The sequence below is a fragment of the Lacerta agilis genome, chromosome 9 (assembly GCF_009819535.1).
Source record: "Lacerta agilis isolate rLacAgi1 chromosome 9, rLacAgi1.pri, whole genome shotgun sequence".
Lineage (NCBI taxonomy): Eukaryota > Metazoa > Chordata > Lepidosauria > Squamata > Lacertidae > Lacerta > Lacerta agilis.
This window is the reverse complement of record NC_046320.1, coordinates 49354378-49381051: the sequence shown is the minus strand read 5'-3', so window position 1 is coordinate 49381051 and position 26674 is coordinate 49354378. Positions and strand designations below refer to the sequence as shown.

At 42.2% G+C, this 26674-nt stretch overlaps 1 protein-coding gene across 50 annotated transcripts in view; it reads left to right on the top strand.

Moving 5' to 3' along the window:
- Nucleotides 1–26674, top strand: part of ANK2 (ankyrin 2) — a 308768-nt gene that overhangs the window by 179597 nt on the left and 102497 nt on the right. For all 50 annotated transcript variants that reach the window (XM_033160054.1, XM_033160064.1, XM_033160052.1 and 47 more), the window contains 3 exons: nt 2947–3045; nt 11301–11399; nt 24701–24799. In XM_033160054.1, coding sequence (XP_033015945.1) covers nt 2947–3045; nt 11301–11399; nt 24701–24799 — 297 coding nt within the window. The remainder of the gene's footprint in view (nt 1–2946; nt 3046–11300; nt 11400–24700; nt 24800–26674) is intronic.

Sequence of the window (26674 nt, the reverse complement as noted above, 5' to 3'; positions counted from 1 at the left end):
CTGCCACCTGCCACCAATGGCAGGATTGGCTGCAGCAGATATGTTCTATGCTCATGATAATATTTCATTTTCCTGTTAATTATGTTGCTTTGAATGCCTACTTTATATTTGACTTTCTTTAGTAATGTTTCTTTCTGGATTGTTTCATTTGATGGTTTAATGTGTTGTAAACCACTTTGATTTTCTCTCTCTTAGAAACTAATAATAATAATAATAATAATAATAATAATAATAATAATAATAATAATAATGTTGATGTATGTTCATGGTTGCAGTGTGTGCATGGTCCCCACATCAATTTACCCAACTATGCAACTATGCAAATCTGCCCATGGGCCTGATATTTACAACCAAATGGTTCATACTTTATTTCTGCTTGCCTTCCTAGTGGACACCCTGCCCATCACTCTGTCCATTATCTCTTCATACTGGGGTTGGTGTCATCTTGTTTTTCACATCATGCCCTCTATGCTTCACCAGTTTTGTCCCTGCTATTTGTTTTGATGCCCATGGTGTTGTAACTTGTGTTTTGAGTTGAGATTCATGGGTGGTAGCCTACTAAGTTTTACTCAGAGTAGACTCACTGAAATTAATGAACACTGCTAAGCTTGGGCTATTAATTTCAGTGGGTCTACTCTGATTAGAACTTAGCTTACTCCCATCCAGTGTTTCTGTTCCTCAGCCTAGTGTGAAGGCAAGGTAGAGTCCTGATCCTGGCCTAATCAATGAGATTCCAAAGCAGGCGTCGGCAAGGTTATCCAGCCGTGGGCTGGATCAAGCCCACAGAGAGCGTCCATGGGCCTGACATGCACAGCGTGATGCCAGAAATTGCTTCTGCGCATGCCCAGACGCTGAAAATTGCGCCTGCACAGAAGCGATTTTCGGCATCTAGACATGCGCAGACAAGATTTTCGGCGTCTGGACATGCGCAGATGTAATTTTTGGTGCCGCTAGGCAAGGCGCCACACCACGCTCTGCTGATTTAGCACAGCGTGCCAGGGGCTTGCCAAACGGGCGGCTCGGATGGCAGTCAGCTTGTGGGCCAGCAAAACGGCCTTCATGGGCCGCAGGTTGCCGATGTCTGTTCCAAAGGATGTTATCACTTCCAGGCATGCTGCCACCATCTGGAATCTGTGCAAAGGTGAAGGTCATGACATGCTTCCACAGGACACTGATAGGTAGAAAGTAACATGTTTATACTGATTAGGATTGCCAACTGACCAGAAAGAAGGCCTATTTGCTCCTACCCCTTTAACAATAGTTTAATTTTCAGAAATCAGCTGGTTAAGGTTTTGACAGCATGGGAATCATCACCTCCTAATTTACCTTTACCTTTAATGTATGTGCATTAAGCTGCATATATTAAAGGCAGAACTACAGTGACCACTTGACCCAAGTACAAGGAGATTGAGGGTCCAGAATCCCTTAACATACTATGGCACTTAGAATTCTTTGAAAGAGAAAATGTACTTTATTGGGATTTATAGCATGCATGCAGCCTTTAGTCCTCTGCATGTGTGGTGGAGTTATTCATTACTGGGGGTGGGGATTATTAAAATGATTTTTGGAATAAAACTTTTGTTTGACCCAGAAGTGGTTAAATCAGGATTAAGATTTCCCTAAAATCAAGGAAATAAAATAGTAAACTTCTCTCACTTGGAATCTATTTATAGTTGCCAGAAAAACTTTGACACAGTTTCTGATATTTAGGTATATTCTGGGACAGCCAGAGTGGTTTACTGTTATATAAATAATGAAAGTAATAACAGATGTTGGATATACTAGAGCCATTTCGTTTTCGTTGGGTGCAAATAAAGTGGCTGCATTTGGCAGCCAGAATTTAAATATCCATGTTTGAGAAATGATCTGATTTCTTATTTGTTTACAAAGAACCACCCCCACCGCCTTTAAGTCTGTGTATCTGATAGAGGAGGTGTTGTTTTATTTTAAAAGTTGTGTTTTAAAAATTATTTATGTACTCTACTGTAGAACTGAGCGGATGGTAAATAGTTTTAACAAACAAATATGTGAAGTTGGCAAGCCAGGTAACTCTGAGCACAGGGAGGGCCAAGAAGATTTTTCAACACTTGAATGGACAGAAATGGGAGAAACCCCATCCAATTCTTGTTTTATATACTGCACTCAGAGGTTCGCTTCAAGTAGACTTTGAGAAGTTTAAATGAGGGTGCTACTATGTGGACTCCTTAGAACTTCCTGAAATCTACCCATTTTGAGATCAGTACATCAGTGGGATAGGGAGAGGTCATAGAGATTAGAAATCTGTCCAACCTTTTGCTTGCTAGGCAGCTTCCTTTGTGCCTCCCCCACACTCCCATGGGAAATGTGTGGGCAGAGTCTATGAGATTTCAAAGGTACGGTATCTCTTTCTGTGACTCAAAATTTCTTACTGTATTTGCAAATGTTGAGAGGGTGCTCAACCACGGCCATAATGCACTTCCTTCTATCAGACCAAAATGACCAGATAACAGCTAAGGTTGCTAGCTTCATAGCTGGGGCAATTAGAATAAGGGAAATTAACTGATTGATAATTCAGGATTCTAATATGTACTTTTTATAAAACATTGTAACGTTTTATTGTTGCTATGGCCTTTGGCTAATGTGAATAAAGTTTATTTACTTTAGAAATGTTGAGAGAGATGTACAGGTGTTTGTGCAGTGCACGTGGTGGATGGCACGACCGTGCACGCATTGAATGTGGGACCTGGAGCTTCATATGTGAATGGGATGAGACCACAGACCAGTCTTTGACTGGAAGTGGCTGTGCCAGCTGAGAACTTTTTAGCTGCTGATGTCCGTGCTTGCAGCTAAGATTTTCCGTATTCAAAGCGTGTGCTATACCGCTAGGATTATACCCCTTTAAGAGGGGCCAAATGGGAAGTTTGTGATTAATGTGAAGATTGTTATTTTTTTATTTTTTCCTTGCAGAATGGACTCAATGCTCTACACCTGGCTGCCAAAGAAGGCCACGTGGGGCTGGTTCAGGAATTGCTGGAAAGAGGTTCTGCAGTGGACTCTGCTACTAAGGTAATATATTCACTGTATCATTATATATAAATGGTTCTGTCTGTTTCTCTCTCTGTGTGTGCACACGCACACGCACACACACTGAAATAGTGCAAGGTTAGACAATGTGGTTGGACTACAGCTTTGATCAGTGACATGGTCAGGTTAGGGATGATGGGAGCTGTAGTACAGTAACGTTTACATATTTAGAACATTTGTATCCAGCTCTTTAGTCAAAAAGGCTCCCAGAGTGGTTTGCAAACAGTCATTTAAAACAAGACAGTCTTTGTCTGAAGGCTTACATTCTAATATAAAAACACAATAGACAAGGAAAGGGGGCAGGGAGAGGGAAAGAGACATTGTGAGAGCCCCACAGCCATTTTTGATTCTATGATTCTATTCCTGAAACGAACTAATGATGAACATTATTTGTTTCAACTCTGCATTAAGATCCGTTAGGCAGTGTTTCTGAAACATGTGCTGAGACTCCTGAGTATATGTCTCACACACCTTCCATCTGACAACAGCACTGTACTCTGTCCTTCCTCATTAACGTCGGCTGTGCATGCCTCAAGAATGCAAGCACACACTTTCCATCGACCTCTGCAATCCCTACCAAACTCACACCAACCCTCCCTTGGTACATCTGTTGGCTTCAAAGTAAAAACACAGGAGAATCAAAGAATCCTCTTCTATACTATATAATCACAGAGATGACAAAGAGTTGGATCCAGACTTGGTCTCCATGAACAGATGGGCTTTGGACTGATTGGAAAGTCACATGCCTGTTGTGTCCTCCTCATGCTGCCCTGCCAACCCCCCCCCCCCCGAAAAATGCTCTTGGGTCTATGGCCCCAGCAGCCCCCTCCCACACTATGCCCCTGCCTGGAGGGCCTCATTCTTCCCCCAGGTCTGAAGTTTCCTATGTAGACAATACTGTGAGGCAATGGTCTGACTGTGTATAAGGAGTTTCCTGTGTTCCCATGAAAACTGCTCCCTGTTCTGCCAAGGGGCAGGGTTCTCCTTTTTTTGAATCTGGATCCAATAAAACACACAGATGGAAGAAGAACACAAAAAAAAGTATGCTTTAATTTTCTAGATACAATCAGACAAACGTAGCGTACCTGACCAACGCCCAAACACAAATCTCCTCCTCTTCTGCCGCCCGGGGCTTCAGAGAGCAGCGGGAGAGATCCCTCACACCAGAAACCCCACAGCACCCAAGACCTAGTCTGTGGCGAAGCCCCAATCTGTCCCTCCATTCCCTTGCTTATATAGCCGACTTAAGTTTGATTGTTTTCACCTGGCCATCAGGCACCATTCCCGAATGGTCAGGGAATCAGGCACCTGAGTGTGGCTTGGCCAAGGTCATTGGCAGCTGAAGGTGTTCTCGACTAATTGCATCCTCCTCACAAGCAACCTTACTTTGCTAATTAGAGGAGGAAAAGGGAATAGGACATGTAACCTGACTCCTCGTGATTACAAAGATCTTCCGCGAGTTTCCACTACACTCCACCCCTTAACATATCCTATTTCCTTTTCATCCTCGGTGTCATTTGATTGAGTATAGCCCACATAGGTTGCACCTTTGCATACAGCTGCTTAATTTTAACAAACAAAAAACAAGTGAAGATCATGGAAATACATATAATCACCAAAACAATGATAACCGGATGCAAGGCCAGGTTCAAAATATTGGTCATGGTGGGACTCCATCCGGAGAATATGTCCCACCAATGATGCACAGTGAGATCCCCAACATCTCGCATCACTCGCACTAACTCTGCTCCCTCATGTTTAATTTTTAACATCATTCCTTTGTCCATAGAACTAACATTAAAGTAAAATTCACAGTCGTTTGCCAGACATCATCCATGTCCCCTGTCCAGTCACATTCATACATCTGCCATGGATGCCGGGGAGCCATCGCCTTTGAGACAGAGCTGGTTGTTCACACAGCAGCAGCGTAGTCGTGTTCAACTCAGGAGGATTCGATTGATCATAGATGTGCGCACAGAGGCAGACTATTACCCACCACCACCAATTCATGGTGTCCTAGAAGCATATAATAAGAAAATTATTATGGCGTATTACAAAGAAATAGGAGAGTCATTATTCTCGCCGCTTCAGCTTGGCTGCATCTAAACATATGGGTGCAGTAGCATTTGCCAAAAGCACCCAGTAGGTGGCCCCAGGTCCCTTACTAACAATCTCTCCAGGTCTGTTTGGCTGATCGGGGTATACCACCCATACCTTCTGTCCAGAGGTGAGAGTGGTATCTGTAGATCCAAACTCTCCTCTCCTCCTGACAGTAGATGGAGGTGGACCTGGTGCTTCCTGAATATCGGGTACACTGATACGCTCGCAAATGAGTTGCGCTATTCGTTGTCCTGTTAGCAGAGATGCATCTTGAGTGCTGACATTATGGAGGAGCACCTTTACTTCTCCTTGGTAGTCGGCGTCCACCACCCCTCCTAAAACCTGCAAGCCTTTTAAGGCTAGGCTGGATCGAGGTGCGATGCGCCCATAGGTTCCATGGGGAACGGTGACCCCAATCCCCAAGGGTACTAGTACCTGCCCTCCGGCTGGTACCACCACATCCTTAGGGGTTATGAGGTCAGCCCCAGCACTATCGGGCGTCGCTCGGAGGGGTGGCTGGCCATAAGGTTGGAGTTTCCAGACCTTTAGGTACTCCACTGGTGCTGGCGCTGGCAAACTTATCATTCGTTGCAATGGTGTTTGGCCAGCGCATAGTGGACGGCTATTTAGTTCAAATTCCGCCTGATCTAGAACTTTACCCCACCCCTTCAGGGTATGGGTGGGGGTCAACTGTTTAAGCTTTTGCTTTAGTAACCCATTTAGCCGTTCTACCAACCCAGAAGCCTGTGGGTGGTGAGGAATATGATATATCCACTGGATATTCCATTCATTTGCCCAATCTTTTACCTCTCCCCCTGCAAATGACTCCCATTGTCACTCTGTACCTGAAGGGGCGCTCCATACCTCCGTATTAACATCTCCAACCCCTTTATGGTGTTCTGCTGGTTCGCTCGTGCGCAGGGGTAAGTCAAAAGATACCCTGAAAAGGTGTCTACCATGGTTAATGCATACTGCCAACGTCCACATTTGGGTAAGGGTCCTATATAATCAATCTGCCATATTTGCCCAGGACCACTTCCCCGATGTAATTTTCCCATGGGTGTCTTAGACAGAGGCATCTGTCTCACCTGGGAGCACACTTGACAATTAGCAACCACTGTGGCAGCGGCACTCACTGAACATGGAATGCCTCTCTTGATGGCCCATTCTTTGGTGGCTTTGGCCCCCAGATGCCCTGCCTTGACATGCGCCCAGCGTGCTAATACCAATAACTCTTCTTCGTCTTCTGGAGTAGCTGTCCGTACTCTTGCTAACCGATCAGCAGCCTGATTGTACAGGGCAACAGGTGTCCCTGTTGTATGTCCATCTACATGTCCAACGTGCATTTGTACTTTTGAGAGCATTTGATCCAGTTTTATCCAGAGGTCCTGCCCCCACAATGGTCGGCTGTGGATGCAAAAGCCATCCTGTTTCCACTTTGGAAACCATACAGTCAGCCCTTTAAACACAGCCCAAGAATCAGTATAGATATATACAACATCCCCTCCTTGCTCAATTGCATGTTCCATGACCATTAATACAGCCATTAACTCAGCATATTGGCTGGACTTCCCTTTTCCTCCTCTGGTCAGAGTAATTTGTTTTCGAGGATTTAAAGCGGCGGCACGCCAGACTCGCTCATTTCCCTGATAACGGGCGGAGCCATCGGTGAACCAGACTTCGTCATGAGTAACCTGCTCATACGGGGGAGCTTCCTGTGCTGGGGGATCTTTAAGTTCTAAGCTAGGAATTTCTTGGATTTCTTCCCCTGTAGGAGTCACAGCCAACACTTGCTCCTGCAGTGCGCTCACCCCATGAGAACCAGGTCTAGCTCTTTCTGCAATATACCACTTCCACTTTATAAGGGAAGATTGTTGAGCTCTCCCTACCCTGGGACTGGTAGAATCATCATTCACCCAGCCATGATAGGAATGGCTGGTCGTAATACAACAGGGTCGGATCCAGTTAGCCTAGCAGTTTCAACCAAGGCCCAATAGCATGCTAAAAGCTGCTTTTCAAAAGGGGTGTACTGAACCGTGGGCAATTTACGAGACCAAAATCCTAGGGGGACGCGCTTCCCCTGCAGGCTTTTCTGCCACAAGCTCCAGACTGCAACTTCCTTATTTGCAGAGACTTGTAACTCAAATGGTTGCCCTTTAAGGTAAGGACCTAAAGGCATAGCAGCTGCCACGGCCGCTTTGGCATCAGACAGAGCTTTCTCCTGCAGCTCCCCCCATTCAAACTGAGCCTTCTTTCGTGTCACGTTATACACGGGTCTTAGTATCTGGGCTAGATGTGGTATATGCTGTCTCCAGTACTCCATCAGTCCTACCAGCCGCTGGGCTTCGGTTTTGGACGTAGGAGCCTGGAGGGTAGCGATTACATTCAGAACTTTTTCAGGGATATGCCTCACTGGTCCAGCCCACACCACCCCTAGGAATTGTACCTGCTGAGCAGGGCCCTGAATTTTCTTGGGGTTGATCTCCCACCCTCGGGACCGCATATGGTCAATCACTGTTATTAACCCTTGCTGCACATCTTCTTCCGTGGGTCCCGAGATAAAGACATCATCAATGTAGTGGGCTAAAAACAGGGCTAGGCTCAGTGTAATCTGCTGCAGGTCCCTAGCCACTAGCCCATGACATAAGGTGGGACTATGCAGATACCCTTGCGGTAAGACTTGGAAAGTATACTGTCTTCCCTCCCATGTAAAAGCAAACTGATCTTGCGATTCTGCATCAATTGGGATAGAGAAGAAGGCATTTGCTAAGTCAATTACCGCATGCCACACCCCGGCGTTCTTCTCAATATGTTCTAACAAAGTTACCATATCAGGTACAGCTACGGCCAGGGGCGGGGCATGTTTGTTCAGTTGACGATAATCTACCGTCATCCTCCATGTACCGTCAGGCTTTTTCACTGGCCACACGGGGGCGTTAAAGGGAGATGCAGCCGGCCTTAATATCCCCACCTCAAGGAGCCCTTGGATTGTACGAGATATTTCTTCATGGCCACCTGGAAGCCGATATTGTTTAACATTTACAGGCTTGGCAGGTGGTGGTATCTTGAGTGGGGTCCACTTGGCCCTACCTACTGTGATTGCTCTGACCCCAAAAACGTATCTTCCTAGCGGGGTATAAAACTCCGACCTTGCAACAGGTCTATCCCAATGATGTACTCTGGTACATGGGATATGTAGACTCTTGCCCAAAAGGGGAGCGAATCCCCCAAAGCCACACGCAGTCTTACTCGGGTGGTGAGTTCTTCCCCATCCCCATACGCGTTAATATATACAATCTCTCCCTTATGTTTTGCTGGATTACCATATATCAGAGTGACCTCAGCTCCAGTATCCATGAGAGCTAACACTCGCTGCACATTTGCTTTGGACCAATGAATGGTTAAGGAATGTGTGGGCGCGGGTCCCCAGGGATAGCCGTCTTTATTGGCCTCACCGCTGGAGCCCTGCCACACCCCTATCCAGTAGGTTGGGGTATTTCCCACCTATGTTCTGACAAAGAGGGGTACAGTGACTCCGGGGGTGGGGCAGTCGGCGTAACCGTGCCCCTGACCCGGGGGCCAGTCCCCTCCTTTTTAATTTTCCCTGCACATTTTTGCTTCCACAAGTTGTACATTTCTGCAGTGGGAATGCCATCTATATCTTCCTTGCGAACCCCTGCTTCCAATAATTCCAAAAACATCTGCTTCCTCGTCACCTTAGGGGTGGAGGATGTTTTATCTGTCCTGGTGAAGGACTTCTTATCAGTCCCTGATTTTCCCTTCTCCTGTGCTATTCGGGCGCGGGGTTTAGCGACATTTTCTCTCTCTGCCTCCCCTAATTGTCCTATCAAGAGAACAACTTCACCAACAGGTCTCCCTTGGGCGGGGCCCAGCAGCGCTAACAATGGGCCACGCATATGTGAGGGTGCGCCCTTTAACAGCCGCGCCCTCATACCGGCAGTGAGACGCTGACTCTCTGGTCCCTGGAACCCTTGCTGATAGATCCCAGCCTGCAAAGCCATGCCACGCAGCTGTTCTATGGCTTCCTCAATGGTTTGCCAGGGGCCTGGCTGTTCTTCCCAATCCATTGGGGCGGGGTATCTGGCGTATACAGCCTCTACACACCACTGAAATAGGGAACCTGTTGCACCCAAATTAGGCATGCGCAAAAACTGATTAACCAATGTATCACGAGATAGGGTCCCCAATTTTACCAACTCCTCCCCGTCAAGTAAAGACTGGTAGTTCCCTGGTCCCACAACCTAACCAGCCATTGGCTCAACCCCTCCCCGGGTTTTTGCCTGTTTGTCTTTGCCATTTCCGCCAACTCCTGCTGAGTGTAATCCCGTACTATCCGGGTGGCCTGGGCCGCTTGTGGGTTACCTGGCGGTCCCTTACTCTTGTTGGTCACTAGAGGACGTGCCTCAGCAACCCATTCCTCTTCATTCCCCTCATCTTCTCCCTCTGTCCATTCTGACTCCTCATCACTAGAATCCCAAATGTCCCCACTCCATGTCTTGGGGTCCCATTCCCGGGAAGCAATGAGGGCTCTAACCTTCCGAGGGTTAGGGATACACTTCTTTCTTACCCGCTTTGGGTGTTTCATTTTAGCGAAGCGAATAGCCATAGTGGCAGCCCGCTCCTTAGCCAGTTCTTCCCTCCCCCGAGCGCTTTCTAGCACCTCCTTAAGAATTGCCTGCTGGTCCTTTAAAGCAGCGATGTCCTCTAATTGCTGCTGTACCTTCCTCTGAGAGGCTTCTAATTGCTCCCAAACACTCCGGAGCGCAGTGAGTAGGACCCATCCAAGCCCCCCCACTGTCTTCTGCCCCGCACCTTTCTCTATCCCCATTAGCTGCAAACACTTAGACACAGCCATAGGGGTAGCACCTCCAAACCCAGCCATCTCAGCATCCCATGACACTGGTGGGGTCAACTGGTTCAAAATTTGAGCCACTGGTGCCCAAGCACTAGTGCTGGGCCAACCAGGGATATGGCTCTGGCCATCCTCCTGCCTAGGGCTTTTCTTCTTCCACCAGGGCATTGTCTCCAGATCCTGCTCACAGCGCCAAATGTTCTGCCAAGGGGCAGGGTTCTCCTTTTTTTGAATCTGGATCCAATAAAACACACAGATGGAAGAAGAACACAAAAAAAGTATGCTTTAATTTTCTAGATACAATCAGACAAACGTAGCGTACCTGACCAACGCCCAAACACAAATCTCCTCCTCTTCTGCCGCCCGGGGCTTCAAGAGAGCAGCGGGAGAGATCCCTCACACCAGAAACCCCACAGCACCCAAGACCTAGTCTGTGGCGAAGCCCCAATCTGTCCCCTCCATTCCCTTGCTTATATAGCCGACTTAAGTTTGATTGTTTTCACCTGGCCATCAGGCACCATTCCCGAATGGTCAGGGAATCAGGCACCTGAGTGTGGCTTGGCCAAGGTCATTGGCAGCTGAAGGTGTTCTCGACTAATTGCATCCTCCTCACAAGCAACCTTACTTTGCTAATTAGAGGAGGAAAAGGGAATAGGACATGTAACCTGACTCCTCGTGATTACAAAGATCTTCCGCGAGTTTCCACTACACTCCCTTGTCATGCAAGTAGAAAGTAAATTCATATTACTCCTTAGGATTTTTTTCTGATTGAGAATAATTTCCCCTTTTTTTGTCTTTGTGTTAATAGCTGGCAGTATGAGACAAAACCAGTTCAAGGGATGCAGCTTTATTGCCTTGCTTGCCTTCAGTTCTGTGCTTGTGCATATTCTGGATTATTAGGTTTATCAAAACTGGTCTGCATCACTGAAAGGCAGTGCATAGCAAGAACATGGTGGTATTATATACATACCATATGAGTCAAAGAATTTAAATAAGAGGTTCCCACATTATGAACCTCCCTAGCTAAGAGAGAGAGGCCAAAAACATTTCTCTCTAAGAAATTTTTGGGTAGCCTTAATTCTAGGGGGTTTATTATAAATGAAGAGAAAGTTATTGAATTGTTTTAATGCAAGAATGCTAAAGTTTCAATTGATGTTATAAATGTGAATGAAAATACTGTTTATTGAAAGCTGCTTTGAACCTTGGGTTTTGGGCAAATCTGTCTATGAATAAATCATTATTACTATTATATTTTATCAAACAGAAAGGCAATACTGCATTGCATATTGCATCCTTGGCTGGGCAGGCTGAAGTTGTCAAAGTTCTAGTGAAGGAAGGAGCCAATATTAATGCACAATCTCAGGTATGTTTCGCATTTTCTGCTTTATAAAAATGCAGTGTTGTATAAAGTGCTCTAAGCCTTAAATTGGCAAATCTGACTCAAGGTTAATTGGTCACACACAGTGAAGTTCCCAAATTATTCAGCACAGTGGGACATATTGAAACCTCACCAGCAGCTGGAGCGCAGCAGCTAAATCAGATATTTTGCAAATCATGGCTCATTAGCAATGGAAACGCATCTCTCAGTCTTCAGATTATGAAATTACAAGCTTTCTCCTGGCCTGTAGAACTTCATTTTGAGGCATGGAATTCAGCGAGGAGCCCTATAGGTACATAAACTGAATTCCAATATTCTTGAAGCCGCCTTTTTATGCTTCTCCAAATATACCTTTTTCACTCTTGTATATTTTCAAATAAGGATATAGTACTATTGATCCTCAGCATGCAACAATACATTTTCGGCCCTCCAGAATCAATATAACTGATTTTCAAACTGTGTTCCTGGAACATCTTTTAAGTTTGAAGATTTTCTCATTGGGGTCACTTGTGCATTCTAGGTCATATTCACAGTTTACATGGGGCAGTGGTCAGACTGACCTCATCTGGTTGATGCACCATACAAAATTAGAGTGCACCCTAAGTATGTCCTAGAATACTCTGCAGCATCCAAGGGTTCCTCAGCACAACATTGGTATGGAAAAGCAACATGGACAAACTCATCTCAATTTGAAATAAGAATGGTTCTTTCTACGCTTCTTCACAAACAGAATCTTAGGGGGTGGAAATGACCCTTTCCAAATGCTTTCCATGGCCTCAGAATACGGCACAATGTTGTATCTTGAGGTAGACATAGATGAGAAGGAAATACATAGAAAGGACCTTCAGCACTCCCCTGTGGGCCTTCCTAGTCTGAGAGTGTAGTTTCCTTCTTCCCTTCTACAGTTAGATACTGCAGACAAGAGTCCTTGAAGTCAGCACAGCCATCTCCTCAGTGAGGTGGGCCCAACTGCAGTGCTAGTCCTGCCAGTCTACAAAAAGGTCTCGAATGGCCCTGGCTCTGGGCTGAGATAGCATCGTCCAAACCCCAGCTGCCATAGCTGCCAAGGGCCCTGAGCTGCTTTAGGAGAAGTGCCTTCACTTTGCCTAGACCTGACTTGACCTATGCCTGATCTTCACTTCAACTCTTTGTTGTCTCCACTTTCCCTATGTGCTTCAAGCCTCAATACAACAGCATAACATGAAAATGCTTCTTCCCTGCAATTAATGTGTCTCCTCCCTCACCTCGCAAGCCCTGCCACTCACTTTCCTTTCCCCAAAACCTACAGTAATAACCAGTGGAGGTGTGTGTGAAGGAGAGAGCAGCTATTCAGACTTTCATTAGCCTTGAATACCTAACAGCTGAGCAGATTCTGTCACAAAGGTCTGTGGGAATTATAGTTTGTCAGAATGCATGTCCAACTGCAATCCCCAGGGATCTTTGCAGTGGGAGCCTTACACTGAGAACATTTTCAGAGATAATGCTGGCCTATGACATAAACCTCTCTTTTGCATACACACTATCCAATGCTGCATGCGAAAGGTAAGTTTTTTGGGTGGGGGAAGGCAGGCTCACCTGATGCCTTAATTAGATATCTTTAGGTGCCAGGCAAAAACATTTCTCTTCAACCAGGCATTCGGCTGATTAACATTACATGGCTTTTTCAATGCGTTTGTGGAAGGAGTGTTATTGGTTTTGCTTCATGTATTTTGTATAATCATTTTGCATCTTTCTGTTGTGAACCGCCCTGGGATCTTTGGATGAAGGGCGGTATACAAATAATAATAATAATAATAATAATAATAATAATAATAATAATAATAATAATGTAATAGTTTGAAATGGCCTGAACTTACTGCTCACGTTCTGAACACGTAGCTATTTTGGAATGGGGTGGGGCATTCATTTCTAAATTCTGCCTCTATCTAAAACTTAGTAACATGCTATTAAAGCAGAAAATCTGAAGGTCATTGATGTAGATGATGGTTTGTATTCAGTGGAAGTCTAAAAATCATTGATGTAATTGATATATTGTGTTCAGATTCAGTACCTGTACAGGGTTGTATAAATTTCAAATTTTGCCAAGTTGCATTAATTTCCCCTTCTTTTGCCAAAGAGCAGCATTACTCTGTCACAATGCAAGCTGATACTTGAAGGTTGGGAGAAATCGGTGCATGCAAAGGGACGCAGTGGATTGTGGCCTTTGTGCACATGCAGAAAGCCCTTTGAGATGGAATGAAACTGTGCAAAAAGACCGTTCATTTCAGTAGGGCTTGCAAGTTGTGCACTTGGTCATTAATTTAGCAATTAAAAAAAATGTGGTCCCAAATATACTAAATCTGTAGTCAGGTTCAGTGTGTGATATTAATGAACAGTGGATATTCACAAGCCACAACTGCAAGGCACCCTCTGGAATAATGCTCCTTTCTCTTTTACATAGAAGGAAATGCCGCAGTATCTCAGGCAGGAGTCTTTGATCTATTTTGGTAGCTGCTGACTCACAGCATCCAACAGAAAAGGCTTCAGAAAGAGAAAGGGTAGAAGGAATTTGCAAATCACAAAATAAAAGGTCATCTGTAGTCAGATGGCACTGTTTAATCTGTGTGTGGCACCACTGAAGTTCACTGCACTAAGGGCCCCCAAGCTATATACAGTTAGGTGATTTTAAATATATATACATATTTTTACAGCCACCAATACCCATGCAGTTTTATAATATGTGTGATGGAGTTAGGCCTTCTCCTATATCCTATAGTAATGCATTGTTGATGCTGTTGCATTTTGTAAATTGGCAATAACAAGCAGAGACCCACCTAAAATCATAGCTGTGAGGCAGGGAGTGGCCCATAATTTATTCTCTGTGCCCTTGTTCTGTCTCTTACACACTCCATATGCTCCTTTATTCATCTTATACATACCTCCATTCACATACATTACTCTTAGATATAGATAATCACATATGCCACTATAATATATCCTGGATAGCTCAGTTGGTTAGAGTGTGGTGCTGATAAACACCAAGGTTGCAGGTTCAATCCCTGTATGGTACAGCTGTGTATTCTTGCATTGTAGGGGGTTGGACTAAATGATCCTCAGGGTCCCTTCCAACTCTACATTTCTATGATTCTATGAATCACAAGAGAGCCAGTGTGGTGTAGTGGTTAAGAGCGATAGTCTCCTAATCTGGGGAACCGGGTTCGCGTCTCCGCTCCTCCACATGCAGCTGCTTGGGCTAGTCACACTTCTCTGAAGTCTCTCAGCCTCACTCACTTCACAGAGTGTTAGTTGTGGGGGAGGAAGGGAAAGGAGAATGTTAGCCGCTTTGAGACTCCTTCGGGTAGTGATAAAGCGGGATATCAAATCCAAACTCTTCTTCTTCTTCTATATATATATTACTGCAATGGGGGAGAAGAATGTTTGGCTTACGAAAAATAATTTTATACATTGCATAATTTGGGTCTCTATGGTGGTGTAAAGAGTGTGCTTTTTCTTTATACATTAGCTGGGTATCCTGCAAAATTCTTAAGAACTCAGTAAGCCTGAGTTTTCACTGGCTGTGAATTGCATGGTGACTTTGTAAGTCATAGAGCTGGCTGAACTATAGGACTAGCCCAGTACTGTGTTTTAGTATAAAGCTGCAACAGGAGGTGGTTTATTTAGATATATAGCCCTATTATGAACCCCATTGGTTTGCAGCAGGCAGCAGTACTGCATTTCCAACTCTGTGATTCTATGATTCTATGATCATAAGGAGGAAGGAAAAAACAATTTCTTGAACAGAAGATTCACAGTGCATATTACAGTGACAAAGGAAGTGAGTACCAAGAAACAGAATAGAACAGCATGAATCATATGCTTCCCTTTAATTTCCCCCTGATATTTTAGCTCTCAGCAGTTCTTATTTAAGTCCACCAGCTAACCCATAGTTGGTGGGGGAGAAAATCTTTGGTTAAAACCAAAGAAACAAAGTTAAATGGAAGGATTGGAGTTGAGGGAAGTGGAAACCCAGGGACCTTTACTAATCCTAATTAATATTCTCCAAAGTCTCTTTAAAAACAGGTAACCAACCAACTTATGCCTGTTTTCTTGGCTCTGCTGAGACCTGTACCCCATACCAAATCCTTTACCATCCATCCCATCAAGATCATGTCTGTATAAAATAATTTTATTTACATTTGTCAGTCACTTCATAAAAAATAAAATGTCTCAATATATATTATGAAGAAAGAAATTATATATTACACCCATGACAATGCTCTGGGTTTTTCTGTTTCCAGTTTTTGCTAAAAAAAAATCATGACGGCAAAAAATGGCTAATTTGTTTCCCTTTGTATTCCCTTCCTCCATCAGATTAAATAAATGCTATGATTCATTTTAGCTCAAGAAGCTATCAAATTGTTTATTCCCATTTGTTCCAGTTATACAATTATCATGATCATTCATTATCCAATTTTATTTCGCAATACTTTTCACCAAAAGCTTTAATACAATGCCAATATTTGACTTCTCAGTCCTTTAAAAAAATCACTCTGAATCCCTTTTTAATGAAAAATGCCAGAAATATAAATATCATCTTCACAGGGAGTATATAATGAATATTCTAGTTTTTCAGCACATTAATTGGTAGCACTAAATGTTCCAGGCACTGTCTACAGGCATTGTAGCAGATGCTTGGTCCTCGAATTCTGATCCAAATTGACTCAAAAAATAAAGACAGCCAGGCTCATACAAAAAAAATGACAGGTGCACTAACACATTATAATCTCATTTCCACTTAAACCTTATACTACGCAAACAATTAGATATAAGAGGGCTGGGTAGGACATTATATATTTAGATGTAGGCAGCTCAATGTAGCCAGTTGGAACTCAATTTGTGCTGAAGAATGGGAAAATTACAATATTCTAGCAATGATCCCAGGTACTTTAACTTCCCCATCTACCTGTTTGATGGCTATATATTTGGCCCAGTTTCTAGCTGCAGTTAATTTCTGGAACATATAACAACAGAAAATAAAGCACTAATATGCTGGCAGAAACAGAGAGAACAAGTAAGTAGTATTTTAAGAATTGGCTGTTGTTTTAATATCTTCTTCTTCTTCTTCTTCTTCTTCTTATTATTATTATTATTATTATTAAAATTTGTTAGCTGCTTTATCTTGCCCAGGCAACCCCATATAGACACATTAAAACCAGAGCAGAAGAGAAATACTTTTAAAAAATCCGACTGACTTCTAAAAGGCCTCAGATAGTTAAAGGCAAAAGTCTTGTTTATGGAGGAAAGCTTTTGTCTGGCACCATGATGAAAAACTAGTATAAAATTGACACTGTTACATCCAAACTAGGCCTTAGGGAATTTATATAGCATTTTTCAGTGTTCATAGCACTTTATTATCTGGTTGCAAACTTTACAACAACTCTGTAAACTAAGTTGCCTTCAGCATCCTTATCCTATTGCTTATGTAGAGGCCAAGGCTAAGAAGGTCATAGCTTACTCTAAGCCTATTAATGAGTTCATACCTGAGGTGAGATTTGAACTGGGGGCTACCACAGTCATAGCTCAGCTCCTTTGCTAATACACTCTACTTGCTGCATAATGCGCAAAGCATAATTGGCTCAATCTTTCTTCTATTCATATAAAAACTGATCTATTTTTTTTTTTGCTTAGCTCTCTATGTTTATTTTAAATTAACATCTAGGTCATTCTTAATTTTTTTTAATTAAAACGTCATCAGCTGCTGATGAAAATAATTCTTGATTCCACAAGCATGTGAAAATTCAGTTTTTGCTTACTTATATACCGTACTCCTGCAAATTAAGAAGATAGATTTATTACTCTATTACACTCAAAATAGAGTAATATCAGACACATTTTAGTTGAGCTCATTTTAAAAGTGCACATTGAATACAATTAAACCCTAATTCTGCCCGATATTTGCTGCCTTGATCTAGGCCTGGGCTAGTCCAGTGTACTGGAAGTATCAGTTTTTTTGCTGAACCAGACTCAATTTTAAAGCTAAAGAAACATTCTATATGGGTTCTAAAACCATTGTTCAGTACATTCCACCTCCCCATTAAAGATTTTCCAAAAAGATACATGAATGGAAGATGGCTTGCATAACTAATTTTTTCTCTTCCAAGCTTCCAATGAACTTTTATAAACAATAGTTACAGATTTAGTTTTGAGAAAGATCCAGTTAGTCCTTCAAGAAACTTCAGTGGGAGTGTTTCGGCATCTTCTAATCTGAATTTACTATTTTCACAGAAAATCCAAAAAGTAAAAACAAACAAACGAAAAACACCAATGAAAGATCTGGATTGTATGAGAGGAAAATATGGGATTTTATTTTGAGGAGGATGACATTGTGTTGTTGCTGCAAAACATTTGCATGAAGGAGCAGCACAGAGTTTATAACAAACTACAGGGTGGAAGCACCCTGAGACTAATGACATTTTGTGTGGTTTTGGAAAAAATGACAAATTCTGTTTAGTTAAAAATAGAAGCAAAAGCTACCTGTTTCCTCATGGCTATGCTGAAGAAGTAGAGGGGAGAGGGAGCACACCAAGACCAAGGCTCACACAGCCTCATAAAGGTGAACTACAGGTTATTGTTACATCTGAACAAATCCATTATGACAGCATTCTTCCTGTGGCTGAAGAATTCCTCTGACATATGACTTCTTTTCCTTTTCTTCAGAGAGAAATGTCAATGCATTAAATAGCTATTCAAAATCCTGCAAAAATTGTCCTATACAGTCGTACCTCGTGTTGCGTTCACTGCGGGTTGTGAACGGCACGGGTTGCGAATGCGCCAAACCCGGAAGTAATGGAACGGGTTACTTCCGGGTTTGGCGCGTTGCACATGTGCAGATGAGTCAAATGATGTCATGCGCAGATGCGCCGAATCGCGACCCGCGTGTGCGCAGAAGTGGTGCTGCGGGTTGTGGACTGCTCAGGGTGTGAACGGGGCTCTGGAACGGATCCCGTTCGCATCTAGAGGTACCACTGTACTATTTTCTAGATACAGCAGAATAAATTTGATCACTGTAACTCATAACAAACAGGGTAATTCGTTTTACAAATTTGCCTTCCCAAGTGAATTTCTCTTACAAATGTATTGCCCCATGAAATCTAATCTCTTTTTGTTTTTATGTTTCTATGTTCTCTGTTTTAGTTACAAAATCTGTAAAGAAGGTAGAAAGAAGGTTAAAAAATAGAAACTTCTGATGCATATTCAAAGCCTCATAATGTAATGTGAACATCTTTGGGAAAGTGGGTATTACGTCCTTAACTTACCCTTGTAGAGAAAGAGAATCTCTCCTGTTGAGATAAAATCCTCTTATGAGACATTTATTTTTAGTACAGCTGAAAATAATGCCCTAGAGCATAATGCAAAATAAAAGTTTGTAGAACCTAATAATTTTTATTCTTTCGTGATGCGTTTTGAGCTCCAAGAATGGAGACCTCTATTGAAGTAATATTTCTATGGCATATTTCTGTTATAACTCAGGCCCAAACCCCTGCTATAAAGTCTGATTACAGACTTGCAGCTGTCCTGTTGGGACAGTTAAACTTTCATTAGTTAATAAGATCACGCAAGCCTTTTGCAGGCTTTAATTACATATGCCTTTAAAGGTAAAGATGATGTGTTTGTGCTGGATATGAAATGGGATGTGAAGGCAGTTTAGGAGGGTTGAGTCCTTCCATTTCCATACGTTTGCTTTTATAGCCTGATATGTCCTACTCTTCCTGTGCTCTTCACCTTTCTGAGTTTATTACCTTCAATTTCACAGCAGTCTTTTATTGAACTACTATGTCCATTCTGCATTGATTCCACTAATGCCTGGGAACTCCATAAAGCCCAGCTCTAAACTTTGTTTCCTGTGAAGCCTTTGGCCCAGCACCATAGTCCTTTAACCTTTAGTTCATCCTTTTATTTCCCAGTCTTTCCCTTCCCTGTTCCCTTCATCTTCTTCCTCACTGCCTAAATTTAGATGATAAGCATCTTGTTTGGGGCAGTGATTTAGTTTGGTTTTGTCACTCTGGAAAGCACTTGGAATGCTGATGGCACTACATTTTTGCAGGCAAGGCAGAGGTCAGAATATTGCATCTCCGCAAATATTAGAACTATTGAGAAAATCTAAAGACCTACTGGTCAGCTAGTTTCACCTCCCCAAGGGGGCTTTTGACTCGAACAGCAGCCCTCCATAGCAAACTGCCTTTAAAACTAGATGGAGTTTTAAAAGTAGTTTGGTATGGAGCATAATTATTTGTTTTTCAGAGTAGAAGATGTGGAAAGTCAAACTGGAGTCACAACAATTCCTAAGTAGTAATTTGGACCTCAAATACTAACTAGAGTTCCATTGTTTGGAATCAGTTAATTCAAAAGTAGCTTTTATACGAGAATATTCTTTTATAATATCTGGCTATTCAGCTTTTCTTTTCTTTTCTTTTCTTTTCTTTTCTTTTCTTTTCTTTTCTTTAGCAAGCACAATTATGCTATAATGCCACTGAATGGATGTCAGTGATAAGACTTTTTAGTGCTTTGTTAGGTCTATAATAAGCACAAAAAGTAACCGTAGATGGGTTTAGTTACAGGTAGGTAGTCGTGTTGGTCTGCCATAGTCGAAACTAATAATAATAATAATAATAATAATAATAATAATAATAATAATAATAATAATAATTCCTTCCAGTAGCACCTTAAAGACCGACTAAGTTTGTTCTTGGTATGATCTTTCATGTGTATCTGAAGAAGTGTGCATGCACACGAAAGCTCATACCAAGAACAAACTTAGTTGGTCTTTAAGGTGCTACTGGAAGGAATTTTTTTATTTTTTTATTCATAGATGAGTTTGACAGTAAATGTGAGGCTTGCATAATGACAACCATCACTGTATTTAGCAAAGGGGGGGAAACCACCTACGTAGAGCAATCTGATTGATTATATTGATCCTCAAATGCATAATTACTTTTTGAACCAGTAGTTGAAACAATGAGCATTTATCACCAGCAAGCAACTCCATTACACCACAGCTGCCTCCTGTGCCCTATGTTGCCATTAATTGTTGTGTCATGTGAATAGTAGTGATACATTAAGATATGCCACCTGGGGCATATTGATGGTTAACTAAGGTTTTCTCTCCTCACTTAAAAAAAAATATTTGGCATGGAGATGCTGTTTGAATGATTTGGACAAAATTAAGAATGTAATTATATATAGCAAATATATAAAATAAAAGTAAGAATTATGTCCTTTAATTTTAGCTTAATGTTTTGAACTCCATTCTGTAGGGTGAGATGTCTAATGCAAAATTTTGTAAATGACAAGTGTTTTGAGGGACAGATTTAGCTGCAACTCTTTGGTGTGGTGTGGTTTCTTTTTTGAGAATGGGAGATTTTTGAAGTGACCATGATTATAACAGTACAAATGAGTAGCTCTCCATTTTTTGATGTGGGAGGGGTTTACACATTACACCCACCAACAAGATCTGCAGATCCTTATGGTGTGGCTTTGTGCTATATGGTTATCCTAGTGATATTATGTCAGATTTTGCCAAAGAGAATACATGTGCTATTCAGAGCAAGGAGAATCATGTAATCACTGCTGTTTGCTGGCTGTTCCCCACTTGGCTGCGGAAGAAATTCCTATTAAGAGTCATCAGGTTTCATTAGGATGTTTTTCTATGCCATAGCTTCTAAACTGAGTGGAAAAGAAATGCTGTCAATATCTCAAATGGGTCATGTCTATAAATGTGAAGTAACAGACAGAAATAGAAACCACAGGGCATAGTGTAAATATTTTCTTTATGTTCCTGGTGATTTAACGTGCTTATGGAATTGAAGGAGAGTAACCTGAGGGTGGCCCATTCATCATATTTCAGTAGGGACTACAAAAAGTAAAAATATAGCTAATGAAGATTATTTGTGCTCCAGTCTTAACCACACTTGCCCAAAAGTAAGTGCTGCTGTATTTAAGAAAGCTTGTTCCCGTTAAGTGTGTTTAGGTTTGTAGCATTACTAAACAAGCATTTCCAGACTGTAGAGTCCTGTGACATGAGTTCCAGTGAAGGAATGAGCTCCCCCCACCCCCCAAAAACCACATTGCAGCCATGCCACATCACCCAATCCAAATTGAGACCATGGGGGTGAAGGCGGCAAGAGTTATGTCCCACTACCCTCTCAGATCTGATCTGGACCAGGGACTCAGGCAAGCAGTTTGTGAAATAAAATGCTTGAACTCAAGGGCAAGCAATGTCTAAGAATTACTTACTTACAGCTTAAAAGGTAAAGATAAAGGGACCCCTGACCATTAAGTCCAGTCGTGGACGACTCTGGGGTTGTGGTGCTCATCTTGCTTTACTGGCCGAGGGAGCCGGCGTTTGTCTGCAGACAGTTTTTCTGGATCATGTGGCCAGCATGACTAAGTTGCTTCTGGTGAACCAGAGCAGCGCACGGAAACGCCATTTACCTTCCCGCCGGACAGGTACCTATTTATCTACTTGCACTTTGATGTGCTTTCGAACTGCTAGGTTGGCAGGAGCAGGGACCGAGCAATGGGAGCTTACCCCGTTGCGGGGATTCAAACCGCCGACCTTCTGACTTAACAGCTCCATAAAGGATGGGATTAGATCAGTTAAGGGAACATCTCTGATTGAATTACAGTTGTGTTAAAATGGTTGCTTACAGACGGTAAATGATCAGGTCATTCACAGCATGTGCAGAGCTGCTGAGAGGAGAATACAGAGGCTACTGGTTTCCTTGGCTCACAGATAGCTGGAGGCCCTGACTCTGAGATTTCTTTTTCTTTTTTAAGTAAGTAAATGCACCTTATGAAAGTGAAGCTATGAGGCAAAATGTACATCTAAGCAGTATCTGTGAGAAGATGAGCCAGCCTGTCTACTCCAACCTTTCAGTGTTTTTAACTAATGAATGTTAGCTAATGAACTTTAATCAAAGTTAAAGCTTTGATTAATGAGTGAATTGTTTGCATGCCAGGTGATAGGAATCCTTCAGGTCCTACAAAGCTTGCTATTGTGTTTGCTGCTTGTAGCCCTTAGAATCTTCATAATCCTAAAGACTAGATTTCCCCTTGTCTTCGATCGCCCTTCCTTTCTTCCCAGCAACTAGGATACACTTTAATGTGGTGGGTTCATCCAGGATCAGACACTCACTAGAAGTTATGTTGTGCAAATACACAGTAAGTGTGGGTAAATGTTAAATAACCTCCACTCCCTGCAATTGGCAAATGCAAAAGGTGAAAACTTTGCAGATAAGCTTAGCCATGACTCCTGCTATGCAAGAGCTGAAGTCCAGGCACAAATTGTCTTTAATGGGTCTTACTCCCTGGGAAGTTAAAGTGGGTGCATGAATGCAGTAATTAGGCCTGAATAGATTTGGTTGAAACCTTGGAGTTAAGCTAATTCGCAGGATGATGGTAAATAAAAACATGACTCTTTATAATACAGTCGTACCTCTGGTTACGATTGATTCAGGTTGTGTTTGTCACAGGATACGAATGTGCTGAACCTGGAAGTACCGGAACAGGTTACTTCCGGGTTCGGCAATTCACACATGTGCAGATGCGCAAAATGACGTCATGCGCAGAAGTGCCGAATCGCGCCATGCACATGCGCAGATGTGGCGCTTCAGGTTGCGGACCTTTCAGGTTGCGAACGGTGCTCCGGAACGGATCCCATTCGCAACCAGAGGTACCACTGTACAAAGATGTATCACTGGTTAAAGGAAGCAAAACTTGATACAACCATTTTATACACCCTTTTGTATTGTTTAAGGATTGAGGGGTAGGTCTGGATGATTCCTGTGGGTCCCCACTAAGCTTCTAGTTTTGTATCTGTAAGACTGTACTCTGTAGTAGAAGGAACTGTTGAACTTTGCTAATGTGATGGGCCTGGCTAAGTCAATTAGGAATCCATTTACGGTACATGTTTAAAGAGTTGTTCAGATACATATGTGTTGCTATGGCAACAACTAGCTGGTAATGTTCTTCCAGTGTGATGTAGGCCTCCCCTGACCTGGCTGTTGGCCATGTCATCTTGTAGATAGGAGAACATAGTCTAGCCTTTCTTTCAATAGAGCTAGCCTTTCTTTCAGTCTGCTTGAGACCTGGGAAGACACACTTTCAATTTGCAAAGCTTACTCGTTAAAATCCTAGGAACTTCATAAAATCATTCTACTCTTATTAATATTCTATTCAAAACTCTCTCTTGTGATCCGCTGCATTGTATGAATTGAATCCAGGAAAAGGCAGATAGGAGTTGCTTTGGCACACTCTCCAAAGAATCTGAATCTTACGCTCACATATTTCAGTCCAATTATGGAATTGTCTCTATTGTATTTTTTAATGCAGTTTTTGAAGTAAGCCACTTGGAGGCCTACTGGCAAAGGGAGATATATAGAACTCATTAATAAATAAAATACACATAAATATTAAACCATTTGTACTAGTAGTGATCCAGAATGTTATGGCCTTGCACTCAGTGCAACAATGACATGTAACAGTTAATTTGCTGCTGTGCTATGATCAGCATAATTTTAGAATCAATCAAATGCTAAACACATGTTGTAGCCAATACTATTGGCTCATTTTATTGAAAAGTCACATACTATAAGCTTCTATACATTATTTTAGAATTCTGCCGTTTCTGCCGTTTTTCTTGAGGCCATGGTTTTATAGTGCCCAGTGGGCTTCCTCCAGTTAAATAAAAGCAATAAATAAATATATTTTATCCCTTTCCTCGTCAGTGGTTATAAAATTTTATTGCCAGTTTTACATTCCCATTTCCCTACATAGAAAGCGGCCTAGTAATGAATTCTCCCAGCAAACACCAAATTACCTTAAATGCTATGAAAAGGATATCGAGGGGATACTAAGCTATAAAAAGTGATGTGGAGTTACTAAATCATTACCAAAGAGCCAAAGTGTTCATATTTCAGTGGCTTGTTCATGCAGCAGTTTGAAAACATGTATTCTATTGCAGCCTTCACCTAGTTTCCTCCAGAAGTTTTGGGCTACCATCTTCCAAATGGGAGTCGGTATTTCAAAACATCTGGTGAAGAAGCAGCAAATGGGTACAGACTATTATATGGCACACCTCATTAATTTAAACAGCAGAACTTTATATTTGTTGGTTTTCTTTTCCATTCTGCTTCATTTTACTTGGGAAACGGCAGCTGAGCTTTATTTTTTAATATCCATGTTTTGATGTCATAATTCCTTAGGCCCTCAGTGAAATTATTATTTTTTGTGTTTGTGTTTCCCCCTAGAATGGCTTCACTCCTTTATACATGGCAGCTCAAGAGAACCACATTGAAGTAGTGAAATATCTTCTTGAAAATGGAGCCAACCAGAGCACTGCTACTGAGGTACAGTACTTGGATCTTTTATTTACAGGTCTTTCTGTAGCCTTTTACTTTTTCTGTCAGGAATGCTTTGATGGTGTTTCCTGCTTGGCAGGGGGTTGGACTGGATGGCCCTTGTGGTCTCTTCCAACTCTATGATTCTATGATCCTTTTATAAAACCATGAAGATGAATCTACATGGTATACACTCCTGTTTCTTAGTTTGCCCTGACTTCTCTTAAGAGCAGCCTCAAATGCTGTCATCGGGAGGGAGGGGCTGCTTAATCCTTTCTTTCTTGCCCTTCACTTGCTCAAAACGATTAGTTACCTCAGGCTGTTCCCTCATCTGTAAGGGGAAAGATGTGCAACTTTCCCTCAACTGTTGAGATAACAGCTGGCGGAGGGGCATTCTGGGCACACATAATGCGATAAGGGAAAGGGTTATGCAGCATCTGCTGCCCTCCTCCATTGTTTTTCCATTCCCAACGAAAGATTTCCAGCTGCTTTTCAGTTGAAAGAGCCATCACAGGAAAGAAATAGATGCTTGTGTGTAACCTGTAGTCCGGCTCTCAGGTCCTCGAAAACTTCAAACGCATTGTTTCCACACCTTGACTCCAGCCAGTTTCTTAATCTCCAGTCTAGTTGCTAATGCATTCTTAGAGGGCCCTGTTATTCCTTCTCTCCCCATAGAACTATTTTCAACATTCACCAAATGAGATCCCACTTTGGGGCAGATCATCTATAAAGTTACAATATGTTGCTCTTTCACTTTCTGCTCATCACGGAGCTTTATCAGGAAAAGTTTGTGAATAAGGAGCATGTTGAGAGCAAGGAAGAAGTCAAGCACAGCTGAAAGGGATGGTGGTATGGACAGAGTTATAGAGCCTAGGAAGATGTCTCAAAGTAAACTAACTCCACTGAAGTCTCCCAGACTTAGTTATGTTTCTCTCTTTTTGCAGAGGCACTGCTCTAATTTAATGATTCCTGGCTACTATTTGTGCTTTCAGGGGGCTTAGTTTTAATGTATATAGATTGCATAATATATATGATGTTAACATGGCGCAATGTCACTTGTTCCTAGCTGTTCAGGGTGTCACATATTCACACTATTAGTACCAATTATCACCCATATGGTTTCTTCTTGTGGTCTCCCATTTGAAGAGTATTTATTTGTTTAAAACTTGTAGCTCATTCTTCATTGTAACAACTATCACAGAGATGGGTTTATAAATAATTTTAAAAATATAACACTTGAAAGCAAATAACATTTTATTATTATTATAGTCTTAGTAACCAGCAAAACAGTAATTAATTAAGGAGGTCCCAGTGTTAATGCTCAGCAAATGCCTGAAAGTTTTAAGCTGGTGCTGCTAATTACTCAGGGCCTACCCTATACTAGTCAGTGTAATTTCTTTCTAATGTTTTTAATACTGAATTTTAAATCATTGTAATGTGTATAGGGCCCTGCTGATGAAGGGTGGGTAATAAATTTAACAATTATTATTATTACTATTATTATTATTAGTAGTAGTAGTAGTAGTAGTAAGAGGGAAGGGAGTTTCATACCTTGGGTACTACCACCAAAAAGGCCCTCCCTTTAGGATATGACAAGGTAACTGCAATGATACAGTATTTTGAATAGAATAGCCCTTGAAGACCATCAGCTGATGCAGTGGCCTGCCTCTTCAGCAGGGCTGCATTAGCAGAAGAACGTAATCTCGGAAGAGCCTTGTTGGATCTGACTTGGAGTACAGCATTTGAATAACTTGTCTCCTAGAAGTCGACAGTCTTTACTGCTTGTTCCTCCTATCTAGTATTCAATGGTCTACTTCCTCTGAATATTGAGGCTTAGTTTAGCTAGTGCTCTGATATCTGCACTGGATTCCCGTTGTCTTCCAG